The sequence below is a fragment of the Lissotriton vulgaris genome, chromosome 3_2 (genome assembly GCF_964263255.1).
Source record: "Lissotriton vulgaris chromosome 3_2, aLisVul1.2, whole genome shotgun sequence".
NCBI classification, from domain to species: domain Eukaryota; kingdom Metazoa; phylum Chordata; class Amphibia; order Caudata; family Salamandridae; genus Lissotriton; species Lissotriton vulgaris.
The window spans coordinates 183,139,540-183,156,623 of NC_141690.1; the positions used below are offsets into that span (position 1 = coordinate 183,139,540).

Genomic DNA, 17,084 nt, shown 5'->3' on the forward strand with positions numbered 1-17,084 from the left:
TGGTCTTGTTTTATTTATTAAAATATTCTTTCTTTTACTAAACTGGAGTGGGATTTTTTTGTGGTGGTTTCACTGTTTTTGCTGTTTGAAGTGTTGCACAAAAACTTAACAAATTGCTTTCAAGTTGAGCCGGACTGCTCGGTGCTAAACTTCCAGAGAGTGAGCACAGGTAATTAGAGGACTGGAGGTGCTCAAACCCACTTAACCAGGTACCCAAATTCTAACAGTAACATTTGGAGGAGATATGAAGTTGCTGAGCTGGCAACTTGTGCAAATGGATTTTAATGTTAACTATTTGCATTACTAGAGGCTACAGAAAGTAATCTGGAAAATGTAATCAGTTTCTAGGACAAAACACAGTTAATGGAATTCTATGATAAGGCAAATCTACCTTCTGAAACTGTATCAGCGCCAAATATGAGAACAAAGTAGGAAGAAACTGTAAAAAGCAAAGGCAGATTTTGTGATGTGGAAGTAGGAATCTCCTTGCCCCTACTTTTAGAAAGGTAGATTGAAACAGATTTTTAGGTGGGTGAAAATATATTTTGCTATGAAAACCAGGAATATGGTACTACTGAATGTGTATTACTAGCCTTTACAAATATACATAAATACAGTTTGATTCTTTATTAAAAATATTGGAAATAGATACGACTGCAGTCTATAATTATAAAGCACCTTATAGTAATGGCTGTCTGAAGGTGTCAAATACGCAACAGCACGACCCACGAGAAAGGCTCTATCCTCGACCTGATCATTGCCAAAGAGGAAGCTATCCAACTTGAGTCTATCCAACCATGTGACTGGTCAGACCATCATATGGTCACATTCTTCATCAACGAAAAAGTCAAACTCAACACGGGTCAACCCTCCAGACTTAAAGTTTGGAAAAGAGATCTGAAAAAACTCAACCCATACTCCCTACCCCCGAACAGCCGCGACCTCCTGCTCCCTCCTACGGGCGCTACAGATGTTCAATCCTTGACTGACCACTATCTCAACGCCATGACCTCAATAATTAATGAGGCTGCTCCCATACAGCTAAAAAGAGTCTCCGCTAAAATCTCCAATCCATGGTACGACGGGAGTCTCAATGAAGATAGACGAGCCATGAGAATGGCAGAGCGCACCTGGAGAGCAGCTCCCTCTGCACTGCACCTGAAAATCCTGAAGAAAAAGAGAAACGCCTACTTCAGGAAAATAAAACGCTCAAAAGCAAACTACTTCAGCAGCCAACTCGACCAAGCAAAAAACCGCCCAAGAAAACTGTTTGAGCTAATCAGAACACAAGCCAAGGAACAACCCCAACCTCTAAGTACTTCATGCGAAGCTCCCTCCTGTGAAGACTTCGCCGCTTTCTTTACCCAAAAAACTGACAACATAATGAGTGATCTCCGCACTGACGCAAACCTCTTCGCCACACCCAATTGCATATCACCCTCCGAACTAAAAAACAATGCTACATGGTCCTCCTTCGACACCTACTCCGAAGAAGAAATAGGCAAACTGCTCAGCACCTTGAAACCCTCCAATCACCTCACTGATCCCCTCCCTGCTAATGCTGTCAAAGATTTCACCCCATTGCTCCTCCCACTCTGGACTAAAATTATCAACAGCTCGCTCCAACAAGGAACCTTCCCAGACTCCCTCAAAGTTGGACAAGTCACACCTTTACTAAAGAAACCTACCGCCGACCCATCCGACCTGAACAACTACCGCCCCATTACCAATATTCCCACCCTCGCCAAACTACTGGAAAAATGCGCACAACTGCAACTGACTAAACACATTGATCAGTTTGATCTCCTCAACCCGCATCAATCAGGCTTCCGAGCAGGACACAGTACGGAAACTGCTATGACCCACATAATTGACGACGCCCTTCAAATCCTAGATCAAAATGATACCTGCCTCCTCATCCTTCTTGATTTCTCTTCAGCATTCGACACTGTTAAACATGAGAATCTACTCGATCTCTTGAACTCAAGAATGGGTATATCTGGGACTGTTCTCAAGTGGTTCTCCTCCTTTCTACATAACAGGACGCAGAAATTCAAGAGTAACAACCTGATGTCCTCGCCAATACCGGTTTCGTTAGGCGTCCCCCAAGGATCTTCCCTATCACCAACTCTGTTCAACCTAGTTATGGAACCTCTCACCACCTTACTACAAGCATCCAATGTAGTCTTTCACATGTACGCAGATGACACCCAACTATATCTCAAATTACAATCCCCCAATGACATTTCACTCCTGAACTCAACGATCAGAAACACCCAATCATGGCTTGCCAATAATCATCTCAAACTCAATGCTCTGAAAACAGAGTTCCTCCTGATCTCACCTCCCGTGAAGATCTCTACCACTCAAACCTGGCTTAAACAGCTAACTGCACTCAATGTCCAGCCCACCTTAGTGGATTCAGCAAAATCTCTAGGCATAACTCTCGACTCCAATCTCAACATGCAGCAACATATCAGCAAGGCTACTAAAGGAGCGAACTTCCAAATCAACACCCTGAGGAAACTTAAACCATTCCTGCCAGCCAAAGACTTCCAAACTGCAGTACAAGCACTAGTAATCCTGCGAATTGAATACGGCAGCATCGCCCTCTGCGGTCTCCCGCTAACGACTACTGCACCCTTAAGAGCTTCTCTAAACGCTGCAGCGAGACTCATCACGGGGTCAAAAAAACACTCACATATCTCCCCTGACTTGAAATCCTTGAACTGGCTGCCATTTGAAGCCAGAATACATCTGAAAATAGCCTGCATGACACACAAGGCTGTACACCTGAGCTCCCCCGGATACCTCACTCAGAAGCTGTCTATCTCGGGCGGCTCTAGAAACACTAGAGGCTCAAATAATCTTCTGCTAAAACCTCGAAGATTCCGGAAGGAAAAAACCTATAAACGCTCTCTCTCAGGAATGGCAGCCAGGATCTGGAACTCACTCCCTCCTGAAACCAGGCTCATCTCCTTCTTCACACTTTTTAAGAAAGAAGTAAAAGCTATCCTCATGGCCAAATACACTTGACCTATTAATGTTGAGCTGTAAAGATTCTGCACCGATCTGTATTATTCTGTTCGATTCCTATGACTATGTGTTTTACCTGTACTATTGGCTTACCTGACTATCTGTGCACACATTTATCTGTAATATTTGCTTTATTGTTGTATCGCTGCTACTTTACTCCTTAATGACCTGTTTTTCATTCTCTTGTTGGTATCCCCTGCATTGTAAAGCGCTCTGATATCTGCAAAGATCTTGTTCGCGCTATATAAAACTTTCAAAATAAAATAAATAAATTGTTACACTTAGAAGACTAGCTGTAATTTATAGTTGCCACTTGTCAGGACCACACATGTATACTTTTAGAGAGCATGGCATGATTAGAAACTATAACTCCAAACAATGGGGTTACCCTATAGACATTCAAGGAAAACTAAATATACATACCTTCAGAATCCTTCTGTTTGCGTTCTACTTCTTTTCGATACTCATCTAGCTCTTGATCTGTGAGTTTGTTGAAGGGGTTGGGTCCTGTTGTGCTAATTATTACTCTTGGCTGATATTCCTTTTCGATGATTGCTTTGGATGCCGTCACCAATTCTCCCTGATGAAGAAATTAAAAAGAAATTGCCTGCTAAAAATGCACAAATCTAATGTTTAAATAACATTCATTTACATCAGGGAAATAATTAAAGTAACTAACTGATTCACATACTGGTACAGTTATTGTCCAGTTACTTGCAAAGTCTCATCTTTTTATCCATAAACCCAGTCCCAATCTCAATAGCCTTTGTAGAGGAGTGCGAAACTGTGAGCCAGAGCACTTTTATAAGCAGCAAAAATTGAGATAAAAAGGGAATGGAGTAAGTTGATCGTGGGAATGGTAAACTAAGACAAATTCTGGACAAACTGCTTCAGTTTCAATACTGAGTATTTCCAGGGTGTCATAACCACCTATGTCACATCACAAATTAAAATGCAGAAGATTACTTGCATTCCACTGACCAGATTTACCTAAAACTAGGCTCCACAACCAGGTTGAATAAAATGGTTGACAAATTGTAATTGCGAGCTAGAAAAGCATCAGTCAAGTAATTAAAATAGAAAACAGTTTTAATATATTTATGTTTTGACCTGAAAAAGCAATGCTTCATAGTTCTAATCACTTTATAAAAGTAGATCACGATTCCGAAACTAGTAACAAGGAAGCAAAAGACGATGAAACAGAACAAAAAAGTGTTTTGCAAGCGGTTGTCCCCACAGAGTGACACACGGACAAAAAGGAACATCTGCTAAAAAAATGTGGGTGTTCTTGTACAATTGTAGAATTTAAATTTAGCTTGACAAAAATAAGGCTCAGAAAGCAAGGCCTGAAGTAACATTAAGAATCAAGGTGAAATCAATCGAAAAAGTTATATAGTGAATATATTGTTGCAAATGCATCATTAATGCCTTCACAATGCACTTACAAAAATTCTGAGGAGGACGCATAGAAGGGTGGAACATGACATTTTTAATGGTACTTGAGTCTATCTACTCACTGGTGTCCAAAAAGACCGGAAAATATATATCAAATTATTTACAAATTAAATCAGCCTCATAAATGTATACATATGTGTAGATTCCTTTGCAAAACTCCCTAAAATGTCCCTAATCCTTGATGAGAAATATAAAATATGAAATCCCCCGCTGGATCTATTGTGAAAGGTACATTACTTGTAGTCTCCTCACTTTCATTTCAAGACTTCTAGCCCTTAAGCCATGCTTCAAGTAGAGAAAATGAATTCACAAATTCATGTTAACCACACTTCTGGCAGGTGCAAGGGCACAACACACAGATCGATCAATCAATTGTCTTGTGCTTTACATTGAGGATTTAACTTATTTGCACCAATTATCACCAAGTCACACGAACTGGGATAAGAGAAGCCCAATATTCAACAACTCTGATAAAGTAATGGGCAGGAAAAAAAACAGCCTTTGAGCGGAGGAATTTTGGGTAATGGCTATAGAGAGCCAGAGGCTGTGGTACAACTGCAAAAGAAGGCAAACCTATTCATCTAAGTTTTTTATGATTTCAGAATTGGATAGAATGACTTTATGAGACTATAGATAAGAGTTACTCATTCCTCAAGAATACATACAAGTATTTCCTGGACACACAAAGGATAAGACGGGATAAATACATGGTTATAAACAGGACTTCAAACTACTAACAACAAGACTTAATTTTTTCTCTGAAGGAAAGTAACCTGAACAAATAACCAATTCTTGAATGATCCCTCGTGGATAAACACAGGACAATCCTGCTGTTAATCTTCGATTTTCGAGAACAGGTACTGAATAACATCCCTGATGTACCAAGAGAAAAATAATCCTACAAGGACGTGTATTGTCTTACCAATTTATTGACATACCAAAGTCCTCCAGAGTCGTCATTGAACTTAAATAGAGCAATTTAAGGATGAATTAATTTGTATGGCCCACAGGAAAGTAGGCTTGAACAATTTTACAGCTTATAAATTGGTAAAAATAAGTACTTTGTCCCTGGTACATACACAAGAATTAGCATCTTAGATATCTTCCTTTGAGTCTATCCTAAATTTCGATTTGTAATTCAAATCCAGATTTAGACATGACACATTCACAGAACTATGTTGCTCTGGAAAGGAAATTTGAGTGTGATGTGATTACTAGACGAAGCTACCTTCTATTGCTCATGGGAAAAATACAGCCTCTGGCATGTTGGAACAATGTAGGTAAGGGAAGTCGGCAAGTCAGATCCTTAACTTCGGGATAAGGATTGGCTCTAAGGGCTGGGTCGGTCGGGCTGGGGCGCGAAGCGGGGCTGGGCGCGCGCCGCAGCAGGACGAGGTGCCTCCCTCCGGGGCGGCGGCGAATCTGGACGCGAGCCAGGCCCTTCCTTTGGATCGCCCCAGCTGCGGTGGTCGCCTCTCCCCGTGCTCCCTCCCCGGAGGTGCGGGGCCGGCGTTCTGCCTCGGCCGGCAAGTAACAATTTATGCCACCTATATTACAATAATTTACTTGTTTCAAGTTATAACAACATGAATTTCTCATTCCAAGTTAAATAGATGCAACCTGAGAAACCTAATATGGGATGAGCTCATATTTACAATCAGACTCTCAACACTAAAGTTATAAAACCAGCAGGAAGGGTACGGCATATCAGAGTAAGTGACACCATGATTGGGGAGAGGAGTTGGCCTAATGGCTAGGGTGGTCGACCTCAAATCTGGGGAACCAGGTTCGAGTCTCAGCAAGGATGCGCAACATCCTGTGATTCTGGGCAAATCACTCAATCTTCCTGTGCCTAACAAAAATGAATGTGTCTTAATGTAACCCAACTGGTGCTGGTGTAAAGCGCTCTGATACCCGATACCTTCAGGCCAAATTCGCGTTATATAAAACTACGTAAATAAAATAAATAAAAAATTATAAGGCTGTACAGCAGTATATGGATTAACAGTTTTGGAATTATGTATTGGACAATCCAAAAATGACTTCAATTTTAAGTAGAAAAATTCAGCTGTTGGGCAGATGCTGGGAAGTTGGTGAGCTGATAGGAAGTGTCTTTGACAACTCGTGGCAAACATCAGAATCGTAAATTGCAAGAAGCGGATTTCGGGATGAATAGAGCTACTCACAGAAAAAACTGAGTTAAGGGGAAAACAAAGGGAGGAAGATAGAAATAAAGACAATGGAGGTCTGCATAGGGAGAGGAGAGCTGTGGCTTTTCACAAAGTTTGTGAGAAATAGGAATTAAGAATGAGCAGTTTTTCAACTTCGCTACAAACATCATTAAGAAGAAATGTTGCAAATTATCAGTTTATTAGTAAGAACTGCAAGTAATTAACCATAATCTGCAGCATCATAAAATTGTGCAGTCCCTTAGTTTAGGCTCTATTATGTCTTCCTGTTCACAAAGTCCATATTAGCCCACCATTTCGCAAGAGTGTCTGACAGTGTCTGGCGTTGTCTTGTTTGTCCACTATAAGCCCCAGATTGCACAGTAGTAGCTGGTATCTAGGAATATTTAAATCCGGAGAGAAGTGCAGAAAAGTATATTTGGGATCCAAGGGTATCTCCGTTTCTAATATCCTGTTTAGCTCCTGCATTATTTGTGACCAATATCTTTGTACTTGCTGGCATTCCCAGTGAGTTAATATAGGTGCCTTGGTTGGTTTTGCCGCGCAGACAAATGGGTGTCTCCGCCCTACCCATTGTGTGAAGTCTTGCTCAGTCATAATACACCCTGTAAATGACTTTGAATTTTATTAGCCGTAGACGGACCTTAATTGCGACCTCTCTCTGGTACATCAATATTGCATCCCAATCTATTTCTTCTAAGGGTCAGGTGGTTTCCTCCCATTTACTTCTAAGAGATACCAGCTTGTCAGGAATGTTAATTATCAGGGTTTTGTAACTCCAAGAGACTGCTTTGAAGGGTATCTCGTACTGCAATAACCTCCCTTCTAAAGTTGCATATTCAGGAATATCTGTGGCATCAGGCTTTTGTGGCCTCCAGGTGTGTTGTAGTTGTAGGTATTTGTATCGTTGTGTGAGACAATTGATATTTTGCTTGGAGATCTGTGAAAGACTTTATGTCCCCCACTTTATTATGTCACCTAGTGTTGTAATCCCGACTGTGTCCCATCCCCTGAAGCCCCGCAATTTCCCCAGTTAAGGCAACTGCCTGCCCTCCCACAATGGTGTATTTTTAGTTAATCTTTCCCCCTCATTTAATCTGCCGGTAATAGATCCCGCGTCGCTGCGAGCCCATGGAGATAATGAAGGAAGGTATGTTACTGGAACTGAAGCCTCTCTAGTGTGTGGGGTGGTCATCTGGAGCGGGCACCATTCATCAATTACCACCAGATGAGCAGCCAGATTGTAAGCTTAAATGTCCTACAGGGTGATTCCTCCATTACATTGGTTCCGCCGCAGTGTTTGTAGCGCCACTCTGGGGTGACCCCCATCCCATAGAAGTGTTCAGAAGCTCCTCACCGATTGTCTTAAAAAGGGTGTCGGGAATCGTGTGATATGGGTTGGAGTGTGTATAGTAGTTTGGGGGTGCTTTATAATTTTATACATTGCCGCCTTTCCTAGAAATGTCAAGGGGAGTCGGCGCCATCTGGTCACATCATCTCAGAATTCTGTTCGAATACATTTGATGTTGTGGTTGAGGCAATTGGCCTCTTTTGTTGAGATATACATTCCTAAATATTTAAAGCCTTCATTGGTAATCTGAAGTTGCTCGGGTAATACCTGTGCATCCATGGTGCCCCTATATACCAAAACAGCATTTAACAACAGGACACTGAATAGAAAGATTTCTTGCCTGACTCCATGGGCACGAACCGCTGCAAGACTCGATCTCCATAAATAAATAGAGAAGAAATATAGGATGACATATCAAATTCAAGACCTACTGCAGCCTAAGATGATACTACCCACTGCCAACTCTCTTTATGCTGCATGGAGAACTGGCATGGTAAAATGGAAATCCAGATAAAAAAAAAGAGGATAAGGAAGCAGGAATTTTTTACTTATGTAATTAGACCAATAAATACCCTTACCACCAGGGAAAACAAAGATTCTCATCATCACTTCAGCAATGCAGGGTATAACATCCACCTCTTCTTCTTTCACCCACTTCATATTGACCTCCAATCCCCATGTCCTGATTAGTTTTCCTTTAATTTACTGTATCTTACTACTCAACCTAAAACATGAAATTCCATTGACCCATCTCAGTCACTACGTATTATGAACTATGTATTTCCTGGGTGCATTAACATCCTCTGTGCATACAAAAGTGTGTATTATACACCGCCACTAGATCCAAATTCATTGAAATAAAATTGAAAATAAAAACAAGACTTAACTCACTCAGTTGAATGGGGCAAGAGTAAAATAAAATATTGCTGAAACTACAGAGAAACCTGCCCAGTCTGGTATTAGAATCTAAGCTATTTACTTCTGTGCAGGTAGCGTTTGGATTCTTTTCTGACTGCCTGAAGCATCTCTAAATTTCACTGGGATGACTAAGGGTCAAGAAGTTTGTCACTAGACAGCTGGATTCAGTGACTGAAGAATCAAAATAACCTTTGTCAACAAGGGACTTCTTGAGCAAACGTAGCAGTTAAGATGAAAACTTCCCATTGAGGTCAATAAACACAGAAGATGTCAATAGCATTCGCCGTAACTGCAGGTAAAAACCCTGTGCCCTACCACTACATTATCACCTGACACCAATGTTAGTCATGGTATCGGTAGGAGGGCAGTTGTCACTCATGCCAAGAGCAGTACCTCTGGGTGAACCTCAGGGTCAGAGTCAAATACCCTATTGGTGGGCAAGTACATTAGCCAAACATTTGTAAAGAATGTGCCAAGAAACACAGGATGAAATACAGTCGGAACATGATCAAATTAGGAGTTAGTGGCACATACTAACTGTATCAGTGATGTGTATCCCCGCACAGGTCAAAACAGCTGCCTTTAGCTTTAGAACACAAATTTGATTAGTATTGTTCACAGAAAACAAATCACTGTGTCCAAGTAACATACCTAGAAATAAATCACAACAATACTTCCAATTATCTTTTGTCATAGAAACCTAAAGATCTGGAAATAAAAGGAATCCAACAAGGTTTCAGTCAGTGAATCACACTGTATGCCTACCTCGAAAGTTTAACTAATTGGTTGTAAAGTGCACTTTTAGATTCCTAAAATTGTGAAAGTTGAAGACAATTATTTTCACGGATCAGATTTAGTGACGCCAGGACAAGCAGGTTTCCTGTGGTGTAAAAGGCCCTATTAACTAAGCCTCCAAAGATGGGGTAATGTGATTAAGCAATGCAGATACACTAGAGATACTATCAAGAGCTTGGTGATGACCCTGGATGCCAAACTAAGGCCAAAACAAAACATTTATTGGTAGGGAAACCCTCTCAGGTCAAATGTAAAGCACTAACGTGCCCCGGAGAGCCAGTTAATAGATATGTAAAAAGGCCATTAGAGAACAAATTGCTTACCTTAAGTAACTCCTTTCGTAGTAGCCGCTGATTCCTTACCTTAGATTTATCTCCAGGCGTCAGACTAGGTATGGACTTTTTTCATGAACAGTACCTCTGCTTCGCTCGGATTAGCGTGATGTAGTCAGTGCCAGAAGTGACGTGTAGGGAGCTTACACAGGCACCGCCCAGCACACTGACGTCAGTTTCCTTTTGTGGCACGAAGAACACTGTCCACTGGTGTGGAAAACTAGGGCCCGAAAGAGGACAGCTGTGTCCCTAGAAATCCATTTGCAGAGTGGGGAGGATGGGTGGGTCAGTAAGGAATCAGCGACTAGATAGTCTCTATCAGATAAGGCGTTATTGAAGGTAAGTAACTTTTTCATCTGTTAGAGACCTCTAGCTGCACATTCCTTACCTTAGAATAGACACTTAAGCAATACCTTCCTGGAGGTGGATCTGCAAAGATGTTTCACACTAGAAAGTCTTGTAGGACCAAAAAAGCAAAGTGGCTGTCCCCATGGACCTGACTGTCCACGCAGTAATGCTTTGTGAAATTCCACGGGACACCAGAGACCTCTGATCTCCACTTCTCCCAGATGACCGCCCCGTCCCAGGAGTGACACATCTGTCAGATCTGGTTGCGGAAGGGCGAGGGGTCTGCCGCAGACCCAATTGTTAACAACCACTGGAGACCTTTTGCTGTTCCCTCCGAGATATGGACCATGTCAGATGCTGTCCAGTGGGTGATGCTGCACCCACTGGAACTTTAGGTCCCAATGTGAGGCCCACATATGCCAGCATGCATGGTGTGTTACAAGCAGGTTGAAGGAGGCCAGAAATCCCACTAGCGTCAGAGTCAGTCTCACCGAAACCCAGGATAGAGGCGTAGCCTCATTATCCTGAACTTGCTGTTAGGGAGACTAGGCTGAAACTACACCGTGTCCAGAACAGATGTGATGAAAGTGAATGTCTGAGACAGAGCCAGATGTGACTTCAGCACGTTGATAGTGAACCTCAGCGAGTGCAGGAGGTCAGCAGTAGTCTAGAGATAAGAGACAACAGCCTGGGACGAGCCTGCCATCAACAGGCAAGCGTCGAGATAGGAGAAAGACTGACACCCCTGATCTCCGCAGATGAGCTGCAACCACTGCCATCACCTTGGTGAACAACTATGGGGCATTGGTAAAGCACAAAAGGGAGCACAGAAACTGAAAGGGCTCATGGCCCACCGTGTACCACCAGTAACACCTGTGGGCAGACAGAACGGGAATATGGAAGTATGCATCCTACAAGTCGAATGCTACCATCCAGTCAAAGGCAGAGAGGAATTGAGCTAGCATGAGTATTTAGATTTTCTCCTTTGTCAGGTAGAAATTGAGAGAGCGCAGGTCCAGGCTAGGATAAAGGATAAAGGCCTCCGTCCTTTTTGGGCCAGAAAATAGCAGTAATAACAACCATGACCTACTTCTGATGTTGGTACCCTCTTTATGGCTCCCTTGTCCAAGAGTGCAGCTACTTCCTGGTGGAGCAAGAAGAGATGGTCCTCCGTCAACACATCACAAGGCAGGTTAGAATTGCAAAGATCCCCTCTATAATACCTTCTGTAGGATCTGAGATCCTAGCATGAATAACAAGCATGCAAAGGGAATGTGCTTCAGTAAGTGAGTTATAGGTGCAAGACCAGACCAATGAGGGTGCCATAATGCACCCCAATGAATGTAGACATATTTCGGTATACGTCTATCTAATGTTCGCCTCATTGGAGCACAGATGTCAGTATGCAGTTGCAATATTAGATTCAATAATAAACTATCTATTCCCCATTCCTGCAATCTGATCTAAAATCGTTCTTGATCGACCTGACTGAATGTGGTACCTTAATACACGAAAGCTGCAAAGATGTTATTAGATCTGGAAGTTCCTTTACTGGCTAGTGTTGCCAAGGTAATGATGCTGTAAAAATGTTGAAAAGCTAATTTCAAATGTTGTACGTGCTTAATCTAAAACCATTGTTCTCATTGGCCCAGGTTTCTAATTTAGCTACAACTAGTCTGGTAAAGATATTTTTATCAGTCCAATAGTAATATTAATCTGAAATTACTTTGATCAGATTGGTTTCCATGTCAATAGATTAGTTGAAAAATGTACCTCTGCATGGATTATGGAAGACTTCTATTTTGTTGAGGATGTTGCTGAATAAAGGGAAAAGGATTCTGGCCAATTCAGTTGCTGTCTGCTTTAAAATGTTAACCATTTTCAATTAGGACGAGGGCTCTGGACGGTTTGCTTAATACTTTTAAGGTTGAGACAAAGTGGCTGTTTGTTCCCAAGGTGGGGGGCTGCAAATAATTTGACACCGTTGCTTCTGTAGACAGAAGAAATATAGGCTTATTAGTCTGCTTGTGATTTGTTAATCTTTTTTATTTACTTTCATTAGTGCCTTTACCCATTACAAACCAGATTCTTCTACTATCCCTTTTTCCATTTATTGTACATCATTGTTTCATCCATCTATTCTCAATGCTTTCTCTTATTAGATGCTATATCTCTGCTTTGGAAATACGCTTGATGTGACAGATTTCCAAGTCTCTAAGGCCGGATGGAGGTTGTTTCAAGATGTAAAACCAAAGGGGATGATGGACTGAGTGTTGAACTGTGCAAGCACTCACCCCCAGTCAATTGATCTGGGTTAAATCTATCATCATTCTTTAGCTCACTCCGCCACCCCAGTTCAGACATGGCCATATGCAAATCAGTCTGACCATGTGCCTCATGGGAACAGTCCAGCCGGAACTGCCAAGCCATGTCTTCCCTGGACCGGAAACAAGCATTCTGGGACTGGTTTCTGGCTAATCAGTAGTCATCAGCCAGACTAGCTTGAATGCAGTGGCAAAGTGATCAAGGGACCCACGTCTGGGCATACCCTGCCAAATTAGGGGGAACAAAGCAGAACCAAAGGGGAAGATGGACAGAGTATTGAACAATGCAAGCACTCACCCCAGTCAACTGATCTGGGTTTAATCCATCATCATTCTTTAGCTCACTCCGCCACCCCAGTTCATGCATGGCCATATGAAAATCAGTCTGACCCTGTACCTCATGGGAACAGTCCAGCCCGAACTGCCAAGCTATGTTTGCCCTGGACCGGAAACAAGCATCCTGGGACCGATTTTTGGCTAATCAGCCGTCATCAGCCAGGCTAGCTTGAATCCAGTGGCAAAGTGAGCAAGGGACTCACGTCTAGGCATACCCTGCCAACTTAGGGCAAACAAAGCAAAACCAAAGGGGAACCTGGCTTAGCAGCTCGGGCTAGACTGTTCCAAGGAGGCACAGGGTCAAGACTGATTTGCATATGGCTGGGTTCAAACACGAATGCCATGGCGAGCAAAAAAACGATGGATTTAGGCCCAGATCTCTGTACTGGGGTGAATGCATGACATTGTTCTGCATTCTGTCCATCAATAGTTCTTTTTGCATTTGTCACCCCGAGTGGGACGGGTATGCTCATACATGAGTCCTGTGCTCTCCATGCCACTGGTATCAAGCTATCCTGGCTGAAGAGGGCTGAAACCCCAAAACCGGTCCTAGGATGCTTGTTTCCAGTCCAGGGAAGACCTGGCTTGGCAGTTCGGGTTGGACTGTTCCCATGATGCACAGGGTCAAGACTGATTTGTATATGGCTGGGTTAGAACTGGAATGGCGAGAAAAAAAACCAGATGGATTTCGGCCTAGATCTCTGTACTGAGGTGAATGTATGACATTGTTCTGCATTTTGTCCTTAAATAGTTCTTTTTGCGGTTGTTTCAAGATGTTACATAGCGTCCTTCAACATGTTCTTTTAAGAGAGCTAAACTTTGAGGGAAAATGTTGTTAATATATGGTTGAAACATTTCTCACGTCTTGCAGATTGGTTTGATGTTGGGTACGCAAATTAGTCATCAATGAAGTGCTAGGAGTCGTTCTTAGCAGCAGGCATAGAACTTTCCAGCTGATGTAAACTAAAACATATATTGTAGCACTGCCATGACCTCTATGATCACCACAAGTCTGTAATGTGGACTTCAAAAAGAATGGAATCTTATGTTTGTGCCCCTGTGGACTTGTTGACTGTGGCTTATGGAGTGCTCTTCCATAGATTTTTTCCAAACATTGGGTGGTGGTCGCTCTCCATTTTTGGGATCATTTTGAATCTCCTGCAGTAATACAAATCTACTAATTGAATAAAAGTTAGTCTATTATCGTACTACTTCCCCCAGCTGTGTATGTACTGTGCGGTGGCTGGTCTTCTTTCAGTCTCCTATTAAGCACAAATAAGTTAAGAAATTAAAGATATTTTTATCTTACTTGTAACGACATTGTGACTTAAGTGCCTGAACTGACCTTTGACAGTAGGCGTCTTTAACATTTGATGTTCCACAAGCGAAGTCCTCTAAGGTAAGGATGAGTTAAAGTCACCAGTAACCATCATGACAGAGGGAAGATTTACAAGTGTCAACGATTTAATTGGTTAAGAAAAGCTTCTAGTTAAAGCTTAAGCCTTTGCAGATAAACCTGATTTAATCACTATGTATCATTGTGTTTTGGATGGGACCCTCCTAGAGTGATATCAACTGCTAAAATGAAGTCTTAGCTTCTTGGTATTGATTTTAGGTGGTAATACAAGAAATTGTGGGTGACCCTTTGTGTTAACTCACGCTGGTTTCTCAAGTACTTAAAAACTACCTATTTCTAGATAACCAATGCTCCCCTCTTCCAGCAGACATATTAATTTAAACTTCTCAAAGCAATGTAATAGATTGTTCCCAGCCATTGTGACATGTTTGTCAAGCCCATCTATATGCCACTGTTAAGTGGAGGAAGCCCAGCCAGGATGTAGGGAGACTGTTGGTTAGGTGGGCAAATCTCCCCCTCAATTTGTATGGTATGGTCAACCTGATTAAGATGGTTGTTCTGCCAAAGGTCACTTATCTTTTTAATACTATACCCCTATCATTTGATAAAGAACAGGTAGCAAAACTACAGGGCAAGATCAGTAGTTTTATTTGGGCCTCGAAGGGCCCTCACATATCGTGGAAAAGACTAAGGAGAAGGCTGGAGAAAGGGGAACTGGCACTTCCTGATTTGTTGGCATATGGCTATGCTTTCCACTTCAAGAATTCTCGGATGTAGTTAAATAAACCAGACAATTCTGCAATAGGCACCCTTTACGGGGCAATGCTTAGCGAACTGAGGGATGGACAAGAGCAGTTCCTTTTTAAGTTTGGGGATCCAAAAATGTTTAAGAAAGTAAGACTGCACATTTTGTTACAGGCAGTGAAAATTTGGGTTTATATACGAAAAAACTAGGATTATCTTGTTATTGGGGTAATGCACCAATTTGGGGCTCTCCAGGAACGCCAGATTGTTTAAACGATCAGCTCAGCCTACCATTGAAGCATGTAGGAATTTCATGGTGGGAAGATTTGAGGATGGGTACGGACTTGGTCAGCTGGGAAATGTTGACCCTATGTACACGGGGTTAATTAACCAGATCCAAATTCTCTAAACTCTCAACCTGGTGGGCCAGTCAAGTTTGGGAGGAGCAGAGGGATGACTCCTGGTTAGACCAAGCAATGAAAGTTGGTATCATTAAGAAAGAGGTTGCTTTTTGGTATCGAACTTTGGTGGAAGCAGAAGACGATCGAGATCAGGATATCCAAAAGCTCTGGGGCGATGAATTAGTCAACATGATTCCGAGTGAGGCCTGGATGGCTTCCTTCGCATTGCTCCGGGAAATAGTCAAACCTGCCAATCTTAAACGCAACCACCTTTTTACTCTCTACAGGTTATATTGGTCACCAGCAAAATTGGCAAAACTTTCTGGAACACAGTATTTCTGCCCAAGATGTCGAGACCCCTCAGCAGACAATCGTCATATGTTTTTAACTTGCCCAGAGATTACTAAATTTTGGACGGATATTTGTACATTTTTGTCCGAGGTTACGGGAGTTCAGGTGAAGGTAAGCCCTCTACTTATATTTTTCGGAAGATGCCAAGATAGTATGTTTGCCATAAACAAAAAGGCTGCAAGACTATCTTTTATGTGATCTTACTGGGAAGACCGGACATTTGAAGAGCTTGGAAATCAGGTTTTTGACCCCCTTTCTTGGAATGTAGAAAGAACATTCTATTTACAAGTCAACAGGACATGGCATGTGACCCCAGTAGTCGGGAAAAGACATGGGCAATGTTGGTCGATTGGAGTAAAAAAGCTGGGGTCCAATGATTAAGCAGATTATTAGCTGTCGGTTCGGTTCCCCTTCTTTTGCATGGCATATCAGAGAAGGGTGGGAGTGGAAGCAGCTAGATTTCTTGAGAGGAACAACTCCATTCCTGGCCGGCCCCCGGGAAGGGAAAGGGAGTATTGCCAACAAGTAAATTGGCAGAATGAAGACCAAAACATATATTTTGTTTAAATTCTGCAACTAGAATGGATACTAAAGGGGGAAGCTCAATCAGTTCTAGGTGCCAGAAATCTTAAGGATATGATTACAAGCAAAACTCGTAAGTGAGAAATCTTAACTCTTTCAGGAACAAGAAAAGGAATCCTGAAACCTGAATTACTATGTCTGAATCAATTATTTCTACAACCTCTACAAATTAAGAACCCCATGTATATGCGAACAGAAGGTTACTTAATGAAGTTTACCTCCATTCTGGATAGATCAGTTTTGCACCTGCACAGTGGCTGACAGGTGAACCTGGAGATGAGGGCTTTGAACGTCCTTTGTAGATGCTAGCACTAACCTAGGCTATGCTTGCTCGCCAAGTGGATATGAATGATCAATAACCTTGTCCACACACCCACTCGCAGGATTTTTACATGACTAGAGGGTTTAATCCAAACTGGCTGCAATTGAAGTTGCATACTTTACCAGGATAGCATAACAAGCCCCATTTCTCTTTTGTTTAAGGAAACATGCAAGCATTAACATTTTCCTAATATTTTAAGACCGTGGTGAAGGATGTTGGCACTTAAATCCTTGGGTACACTGT

General features: G+C 42.1%; 1 protein-coding gene across 11 annotated transcripts in view; it reads right to left on the reverse strand.

Moving 5' to 3' along the window:
- The window catches only part of ADD1 (adducin 1), a 582,264-nt gene that overhangs the window by 58,450 nt on the left and 506,730 nt on the right, over positions 1 to 17,084 (reverse strand). For all 11 annotated transcript variants that reach the window (XM_086964173.1, XM_086964167.1, XM_086964172.1 and 8 more), the window contains one exon: positions 3,460 to 3,616. In XM_086964173.1, the coding sequence (XP_086820299.1) occupies positions 3,460 to 3,616 (157 nt within the window). The remainder of the gene's footprint in view (positions 1 to 3,459; positions 3,617 to 17,084) is intronic.